Source organism: Pistacia vera, unplaced genomic scaffold (assembly GCF_008641045.1).
Source record: "Pistacia vera cultivar Batoury unplaced genomic scaffold, PisVer_v2 Contig461, whole genome shotgun sequence".
NCBI classification, from domain to species: Eukaryota; Viridiplantae; Streptophyta; class Magnoliopsida; order Sapindales; family Anacardiaceae; genus Pistacia; species Pistacia vera.
In genome coordinates, this window is record NW_022196292.1 from 1,432,537 (window position 1) to 1,442,329 (window position 9,793).

The following is a 9,793-nucleotide window of genomic DNA, read 5'->3' on the forward strand; positions in this document are numbered from 1 at the left end:
GAGTCTATTGTTATTTTCATACGAAATTAGTGGACGATCATCCATTCATGATGAATGGTCGTCCTTAAATATGGATGGACGTCCATAATTGTTGGATGGTCATTCATTCACGAAAGACGTGTTTTGTCTCTAACGTGGATGCGTCTAACTGGATGCCACGTTCTTTGTTATAAAAATTTGGTGTAAAAAATCGATGTCCGTAGCATTATTGATGTATAATGGTATATCATTCCTTCTAGTTTTTTTCGGGATGATTCTATGTCGGCCAAAGAAGGACCCGCAAAATTGGCTTCAATTAGAAAGCAGCCGCCCTTCGTTTATTATAAGATGGATGCTCCATTTGGCTGCAACCTGTGGATGGCAGAGACTGACTTTAAGGTTTTCATTTAAATTATATTATGCCATCTAATAGTATTCTTCATTTGTTTCTTGCTAAGTGTCTACCTCATTGTCTGATTTATGATTGAAAAACCTTTCCTCTTTCTCTGTCCCTCTTTTCCTTCTTTTTTAAAACTTGATGTATGAATCAATGTCGGCATTTCGAAAAAAATCTAATTTTTAAATCCAGGTGCATTTAATTTAGGGAATGTTGTATTATTGGAAATATTATATTAATAGAAAGAAATATTACTTTGAAGATTATTAAGAATATTTAAGGAAATGTATTTGGTTGGTTGGAATAAATTAATGGATATGTTATATTAATATGTTTGGTTCGAAAAATAGATTGGTGGGTATGCTATTTAAATTATTGAATTGTCTCCTAATCAAATATTAGTAATATATTATTATTTAGATTATTTATAACCCCCCTATATTTAAAAACTTAGCAAAAACAACCTCATAATAAAAGTTTGGAAAATCAATAATGCACCTCACTAATAGGGATGAGTGTTTGCCCCAGCCCTGCAGGGATCCGACCTGACTCGGTTTGAATGGGGCAGGGAATCCCCGAAAATATCGGGGATAGGGTCGAGGAAGGGGATTGTGCAATCAGCGCCCCGACCCGTCAACCCCGCCCCCGTGGAGCCCCGCCTTCTTTTATTGAAAATTTTATGTTTTTTTTTCCTTTGCAAAGATTGTATATAAAGTTAGAGTTTAAATCATAGTTTTAAGTAATGGATCTAAATTTATAATATTTAATTTTATAATACTTTCTACTGTTTGTATTAAATTTATAGAAAAAATAATTTAAACGAGGGAAAAGTTAGAGTTTAAATCATAGTTTTAAGTAATGGATCTAAATTTATAATATTTAATTTTATAATACTTTCTACTGTTTGTATTAAATTTATAGAAAAAATAATTTAAACGAGGGAGTCTAATAATTAAATATATATATATTATTACTTTGTGAATTTTACAAAATAATAATACATGGCCCAAAAATAAATTTAATTAGATTATTATAATTTACCAAACCAATATAAAAATATCTACAATTGCTTAATGACTTACAAATTACACAAATTCAATTATCTTTGTAATTAATTAATTGGTCAATTAAATATGATGTTAAACTTAATCAATGTTGAGAACTTGGGATAATGGGATTTGTCTCTATCACAAATGGACTAATTTTATTAGTTGTAGTGGAGATAGTGTTTAATGAATTAATTCATCAATTTACCTAGTAAATTATGTTAAGGTTGAATTTAGTTATATTAATCTTGTGAAAAATTAATTAATTAACAGGGCCAACTAAGCCTAAACCTTCATACAATTGAATAATTAATCAATTTACCTAATAAATTATGTTAAAATTAGATGTAGATATATTTAATTATGTTTGAGGGAAAAATCCCCGCCGGAAGAATTTTCCCACGAAGCCCTGTTCATCAGGCCAGGATGGGGATGTGAGTGATTTCATCCCTACAGGCGGGGGACGGTCATGAGAGTTGTCCCCGCCAACAAGGACTGGCCAAGGACAATCATGAGAGTGGATATCGGGGACGGGGACGAGGAATGGGGCCCCAACCTGGTCCACATCCATCTCTATCCACCAATCCAACCATTGCCGGCCGCCGACAACCACTGTCGACAGCTGGCAAACTAATGGTGCATGGAAGGTTGAAAATGGCCTCTGTGTGTCGATATGGCCATTTTCGACCAGAAATCTAGCCGAAAATGGCCAGAGCATGACAGATCTAGTTGTTTTTCGGATATATCTATTGCTCTAGACTCCAGCGTGATCACTACTGACTGGTTGTCATGTCCTTCGATACCAAAATTCGGTATAAAATTTCGATGTCCGTAGCATTACTCTTTGGTTGAATCACCAAATTCTGACTCTTCATTTGGCTCCATGAGGCAGACGAATCTTTCGCTGCTTTTTGTAGCCAAAACAAGCGACATAGAAAATATATTTTACCAAACACATACTCAAACTGATTATCCCCAAAATTGAGTAATGCTAATTAAACTTATACAACAATCCTAATCTAATCCTTATAGATTAGCTTTGGCATAAATGCTAATTAAAGTTAAAGATAACAAATAAGATTAGCTTTTAATAAACTTATCATAAAAGTTTAAATTTCTCCTTTTTAGTAAATTCCAAAACATTACAAATAATTAATATGATTCCTGATTCCATTATTTTTTTCATGTAATAATCTCTATAAAAATGTGATAAAACAATGGTGAAAATAAAACCTATGGAGGGAAAATGACAATAATTCTTAAAAAAAAAAATTATCAAAAAAAGGGTTACTCAAGTTTCTACCAATTTCTCATACGAATTTTCCTGAAATGTGAATCAAGTATTCCCTCCAAACTAGGGTCTTCCATTAACAAGTGAAGTTGAAACATATTTGCTTAAGTTAGGAGAAAACTTAAGTACAATTGCAAATAAACACAGTGATGAACAAAAATATCTTTCAATAAATGCCTATATTCTCAAGCCAATTGGGATTTTTCTATGAACCGAAAGCATAGAAGTAAGAATCTTATGAAACCCCCCAAAGAAATGTAAGCTACAAGCTTAACTCAAAACATTATAATGCGGCTGCTTTTACAAAACTGAACTCTAGGTTTGTGTATTTCTCCTTTAAGATGACTCCGCTTCAACTTCTGCTGTGTTGTTTTCTGCGATTTCACCTGAATCTTCCCCTCCTTCAGATGGTTCTTCTTCCGGTTTTGCAGGCCCTGGACCCGCCGATACCTTCACCATTGATGGACGTAAAAGCCTGTCACCAAGTTTGAAACCCTTGCGAAATTCTTCAATAATGACACCTTCTTCAAATTCTGAGGAATCCTCACGCATAATTGCTTCGTGCAGCTTTAACAAAGAAAATGACAATTGTCAAAAAATTGTTTACATCTTTTGAATACCTAAAAATAAGAGACAAATTAGTAGGCACTTCAGTTATCACCAACTCAAGGCAATATATGAAAAACAAGGAAGCTTTCATTAAGATTTACTGAGTTATAACCTGACTACCACTTTCAACATTTCATTTTAGGTATATTCACGTCTACAAGCACAGACCAAACTTCAGTTAATTTACATCATTACTTCAGTAAACTCACCGAGTTGACTCAAATCAATCAAGACTTGGGTTGGGTTAAAAGCGTATCCAGGTCTTCACAAAACCTGAACGTACTTGATTAAGCTTACGAAAAATTTCATCAAGTACTCGACTGAATTTTGAGCCAACTCGGTAATTCACCTGCATTAAGCCAGGTATGAAATTGGACCATCATTTTACGACAAATTACTAAAAGGATAGGGCTACATTTTTCACATCAGGATCATTGATCAACAAGACGAATTAAGTTCATCAGTATGAAGCATATGACTCAGAGATATTCAAAATCGGGAGTGTCCAATAATTATTAGTCAATCTTGGGGAGATTTGGGCATGTGCTATTCTTTGCTAAACCAAAACCACATGATAATGTTATCTTATCTGCTTCTTCTACAATTAATGCTAATGAATAGGAAGTAAAGAGAAGACTTCCCATCAAAGGGGAGAAACGAGAAGAGTAGCGTTCTGGGTCTAAATCTATTTTATTTTCTTTTTCTCTTAGAAAGAAACCAAAGAAAGTACTAAATGAGATAGCACAAAGCAATTTTATTTCCTGTTTGTGCAAGGAAGCAAGTTTATCTTGCTTAAATAAAATAAATAGAGAAAGGTGACTCACCAATGGATCAAAGGGCTTTCCAACTGTCTCCACAGGAACAACACCAAGTGAGCCAAGAATTTCTACCAACTGCTTGTATATGCTCTGATAGCTGTTGTTTATCTTTTCCTCTCCCTCTGTTTCCACTTTAATTTGGGTTTTAGCCCTCTCAAAATTATCCAAAACTTGTAACAATCTTTCAACAACTTCCCCTTGAGCATTTGATACAAGTGAAGAGCGTTCCCTCTCTGTCCTCTTCCGAAAATTGTCGAAGTCTGCACTTATCCTAAGAGTACGATCCTTCTCTACCAACAATTCTTCGGACAACTGAGCCACTTTGCTCTCAAGATTGACTTTCTCACCATCAATGGTTTTTAAGTAATCTTCTATCTCAGCAACTTTAGAGTCATCATCATTGGCCAATGCTTCTTTGTACGATTGGAGCAACTCAACAATGACTGAAGTATGTGTTTCCTCTGCAACAGTAGTGTCATCATCGCCAGCAGCATCTTCAACACCAACAGCACCATCTGAAGAATCCTGTTACATAAATCTATTAGTAGCACGAAGCTTGCAAAAGAAATTTTACAATAAAATATATAAATTGTCTCAAATTAAAGTTAAAAAAAATAACAGAGAAAAATTTCGATAAGGGCATAAATAATTATTTAAAATTGGAGCCACATCAACCATCTTAAAATGAATTAGCCAATCTAAGCATTACAAAACAGAATAGTTGACACCTAGCACAAGATGATCTTCCAACGATTCCAAGTTGCATTTATGCCACATATTTAGCGATTAAGGGCATCTAGCAGTATCAACACAATGCACAACGGAAATCAACTTAAAAACATCCCAACATATGTTGTCTCCAGAACCCCCAACTTGCCCTCCCCCAACACACCACACCACACCAAAAATAAATAAATAAATAAATAAAAACCACCAATTGCTAAAACAAAGCAATTCTGGCCCTAGTGTATGTTATGCATCTAATCTACTATGATGATTATTTGCTATTTTCAGAAAATAAAACATCACTAAAATGCTAAACTTGTATTGTAAAACTAAGTACTATATAATAAATGTCATCCAGATCTTAAATACATAATTCATAGTCACTCAGTAAGCCAGTTGGTAACAAAACATGATTTCAACCAGTAAACTGCTTTTTTACCCAAGCGACTCCATTTGATTTACTAGAAATGTGCTTAAGATTTAAAATGAACACACAATAGGGCATTCTCTTATCCTATTCTACTTATCCATTTTTTTTTTCTTTCTCGTCACAGGTCCTGCCTTCAGTGAAATAAATTGTTGCCCATCTATGTTCCATGGAAGATTCCTCTTCACATCACAAAAGGGTAGTGAGATATAAAAATGCATTTTTTTCTAATCATTTCAGTATACTCTTTCTTCCATCGAAAAAATACATGTTCAACTTCTACTGGAAGTGGATAATTCCTCAAGCTTCTTAACCAATCCCTCAGATTAAACCTGTGCTCACGCATAGAAAAATTCTCTGGTTTATGTTTAATAGTAAAATGCAAATATGCACTTCCCAGACTATATGGTGATGTCATAAAATCCGTGAATACTAAAACGATGCAAAAATCCAAGTACCTCAGTAGGGTACAACAATTAACTTGTATCTTCATGACAGTATAGGGTCTCCAAAAATTGCTTTACGGTTTATGTTTCAATTTTAATATTTTGACCAAATGCGAAAAACCTATATAAAGTTAAAAAAAAAAAAAAATTAAAATAATAAAAAACTCACATATGCAGTAAAATCTATAAAAGTAATATCAGTTAAAATAATATAGAATTCAGTCCCAACGATGGCATAAGGTAAAAATTGATAAATAATCTTAGTTTGACAGTCAATCATTTAATCCGGTCTAGAATACTAAAGTTGATACAATAGAAACTTGCAATCTAGTACATAATAGTCATCCATGCATATCACAAGAAAGATAATCGTGAGTATACTAGAGTTAGCTGTAGTTTATTGAGCACTTTTTTTTCCCGTGGATAGAAAGATGCACATTGTATTCAGAATCCATTATATGAAAATTCCAGTCCCAGAATGGTATTAAGTAAAAATTGATAAACCTCTCTAGTTGATAATCAATCATTTAACTGTGGTCCATATATATAGAGTTGATACTAAAAACCCACCCAAAGTAATGCAATTTAGTATGTCATAGTCATACACTGCATGTCACAAAAAACTATTGTGAAAATAATATATACTATGATTTGTATGTGTATTCGGCACCCTTTATTTTTGTTGGATAGAATGATTTGCACTTCGTTACAAACGGAAGACCAATTCAATAACATATCATTATATAAATTCACCAAACTTAGCCAATTTATGGCCATGTTTAAAGTAACATACAACCCCCAAACCCATTAATATTACTATAGACAGGTTTTTAACAAAATTTTAAACTAGTATTAGGCTAAGTTAGGTGAGTTTTCTACTAGGATGGGCTTTATATGCTTATAATTTGCAATATCCCCAAGTCAGGCGGAAAAGAAAATTGTAATTATCAGCATCATAAACCTAGAATGATTCCAACAATAGCAAAGGAGAATATCCTTCAACTTCGTTTCTTTCCACTTTTATCATTAAGGAAAAAGCACTTAACCAAATATTTTTGAATCTCAGCAAGGATTTTTCCCACTAACCAATTATGTTACACCACTGAAAAAACTTAGTTGATAAAATGGTTCTTGAACACTTGTTTAGTAAAATTTTTAATTTCAAGTCCAAGGTGCGAGGAAGTTTGAAGTTCAAGAATGGTTCTAATTACATTTTAAATATAGATTTCAAGTTTGCTTCAAAAATAAGGGAAATTAGAATCCTTGAAGGAAGGTTATAGAAAAAAAATGTTAAAGGAACTTTAACCAGAAGACTTTGGGCTATTAATTTGATTTTGAGAGTTCATGATTTATTTTCAATTACAATCTGAGACTAGACTTAGGCAACGCTCGGTACATCTATTTATGAGCTGGTGGTTAGTATATTATGGATTGTGGGTTCAAGTAAATTAACTTTCCAAAAAATTAGAACCAAATTACATGTAATTGCCATAACAAACCCTAGATGGAAGAATTTACTTAAATTGATCATAATTGATATTTTTTCTCCCTTAGTCCTAGGGTTTAAGTTTTAATCTCCACAAATTGTGCTATTAATGACATTTTCTGCATTTATGTTTTTTGCTAAAATTTACTAAACTTCGCAAAAAGTTCTAGATTTGAAAATTTCAGCTTCATTTTGAGTTTCATATGGCCCAATCAGTTATCCACTCAAATTGTAGCCTACATCATTTTCATAGCAAGGACCACCTCCTGCAACATATTATTTCAAATTTGGCTTATTGAGAAAAATCAACCACAAGAAAAACAAAGTAATTATACTGCATCCAAAACATTTATGATAAAGAATAATCGTAACTTCATCCAACCTTAAGAGTTGCTATATCTCCAACTCTAGAAGTTGCACAAGCTGGCCACCATATCTTCACCAAAAATGCCTAACTGCCAATTTTTCACAAAGAATGGCCATGACCGAGCCTAAACCCCATCCCAATCAATTTATACTTCCAAATGCTTCTCGTCAAATGTTTTACTAAATATTGCCATTTCAGCCAATTGGATTACCTCTCTTATTTAAAATATCTTCAATGCACGGCCACTCTCCTTCGGGTTTCAGAACATAAGATACCAACTTTTGCAATTATAACTTGAAGCTTTAGTTAAGTAGCCTTAATAAAAGTTGCATACTAACTTGACTACTGCCTTTAAATCTATAGATTATCGACCCATTCTTACTCACTAATCTCTTACTTCATGTTATCCGATAAGGAATTTTTTCCAAAACCAATACCCTCTTCAATTCATCTACTCCCCAAATTATCTCAACCTTATCTCTTACAGCCTCCCATCATCTTGCAAATACCCTAAACAAAAATCACAAATAATTTACAATGCCCTACAGATAAGGTTCTATTTTCAAATTCTAAAAAAGCAGATAAAAATAAATATTAAAAACAATACCTCGACTTGAGGTTCTTGAATCTCCTTTTCAGTCTCGGTGGTTTCGGTTTCTCCACTTGAAGCTAAAGGGACGAGCTTTACAAACCGTAGAGAGGGAATAGCAGCGAACCGGAGAGAAGCTGTCCGAGAAAAGACTCTGGTGCTGATGCTTCTATGTTGTCTGAAGGAGAGGCAAAACGGTTTTGTGGATTTTAAGGACGTGGAGAGTACACGTGTCGGAGGCGGATGGAACGGCGGCGTTTTGATGACAGTGGCCATTGAGAAGCGCAGCAGAAAGGGAGAGATAAGGGTGTGGCAAAATTGGTGAAGTGGGTGTGAATGAGAGTTCGAAGAGCTTGAGGGAGGGGTAAAGCGATGCAAGAGTTGTTGTAGTTTGATTGGGACCGTTGGATGGAGTTTGGTACTTAAATCTGACGGTACCATGAAAGTTCTAGAAAATGTCGAGTATATGTTGTTTGTTGAAAGTTGAAACATCACAGTTAATTAATCCAGCTCTATATTTTATTTCAGAATTCTTTTTTGGGTTATTAATAAATCATCAAAAGTTGAGGGGCTATAAAAAAAAAACTACTTTTTGAAAACTTATATACGGCCTCTTCTAGGCTTTCTGCCTCTAAGCAAACTGAACCCACGGAACTCCCTTTGTCTCGGGATACCTTTGAGTCCAAACCATCCAAAATAATTCTCCACATTCCCTTACCCCCAGGCCCCAAGGGCTTTGACTGCTTAAACTATTTAAACCTTTTCATACAAATTTCTCTCTGGTCCAATCCATACAAATTACTCAAAATTAGTTCAACAACTCCCATTTGAAACACGTAAACACTATATTCAAGTAAGATCGTCGATTTGTATAAATTTTTATGTTTCACAATTTTTTTTTTTTAAGTTACTTGGTGTAATTTTTTAATAGATGTGATGGTATGATTTAAGGTTTTGTTGGATTTATGTACATATAAAGTGTTTTTTTGATGTTAATTTATTGTGTTGTGAAAATTGTGCAAATGGGGTGCATGTGGTAAATTGAAGTGGGAAAACAGAGAGAAAAGTCAATTAGTGCGAAATTTCCCAGTTAGTGCAAACTAACTAGATCATACATTGGCATATGAGCTAGTATGTGTTTACCCGTTAGTGCTAAATTTTCGCCTAGATTAGAGAAAATTTTGGACTAACCCAAGGTGCTTTACCAATTAGTGGGAAAATTTCATACTAACTTTTGTGTTCCCAATTAGTGTGGAAATTTCACATTAACTAGATTTAGGTCAGACGAACATGGTTTTAGTTATATTTTTTACCTTTTTATTATGTAATTTTTCTAGAATCATATATCTCATATTCATTCAAAATGGAGAATGTCGTTGCTTTAATTCGTGCTACGTGTGGAGATTTGACGGCTAGAATTGTATTTGTTGTGTGTGGCTTTTCCGCCAACGCGAGGATATAGCTTGACCCAGAACAATGATTGATTAACCTAGTATAAGCTCGTCGAGCCAAAGCTCAACCTAGCATAAGCTAGTCGCAGACAGTTCAAAGAATAATTCAATCAACCTCCAAATTATTTCAAATCCCAGATATTACGGGAATGACTAGATCA

The 9,793-nt window shown here is 33.9% G+C and overlaps 1 protein-coding gene across 1 annotated transcript; it reads right to left on the reverse strand.

Annotated features, from left to right (window-relative positions):
* Nucleotides 1-2,754: 2,754 nt before the first annotated feature.
* On the reverse strand, nt 2,755-8,539 carry LOC116145477 (protein GrpE-like). Its single transcript, XM_031430936.1, has 3 exons — nt 8,200-8,539; nt 4,147-4,665; nt 2,755-3,280 (listed from the first exon to the last, which is right to left on the reverse strand). Exons 1-3 carry the CDS (start codon nt 8,455-8,457, stop codon nt 3,050-3,052), a joined length of 1,008 nt encoding a protein of 335 aa, XP_031286796.1. The 5' UTR covers nt 8,458-8,539; the 3' UTR covers nt 2,755-3,049.
* Between the last annotated feature and the right edge of the window lie 1,254 nt (nt 8,540-9,793).

Excerpts from the sequence above, each read along its gene's own strand:
- LOC116145477 (XM_031430936.1), bottom strand. The coding sequence starts at position 8,457 with ATGGCCACTGTCATCAAAACGCCGCCGTTCCATCCGCCTCCGACACGT. Across the intron at positions 4,666-8,199 it reads TTCAAGAACCTCAAGTCGAG|GATTCTTCAGATGGTGCTGT; the intron begins GTATTGTTTTTA and ends TTTATGTAACAG. Across the intron at positions 3,281-4,146 it reads GAAAGCCCTTTGATCCATTG|CTGCACGAAGCAATTATGCG; the intron begins GTGAGTCACCTT and ends TCTTTGTTAAAG.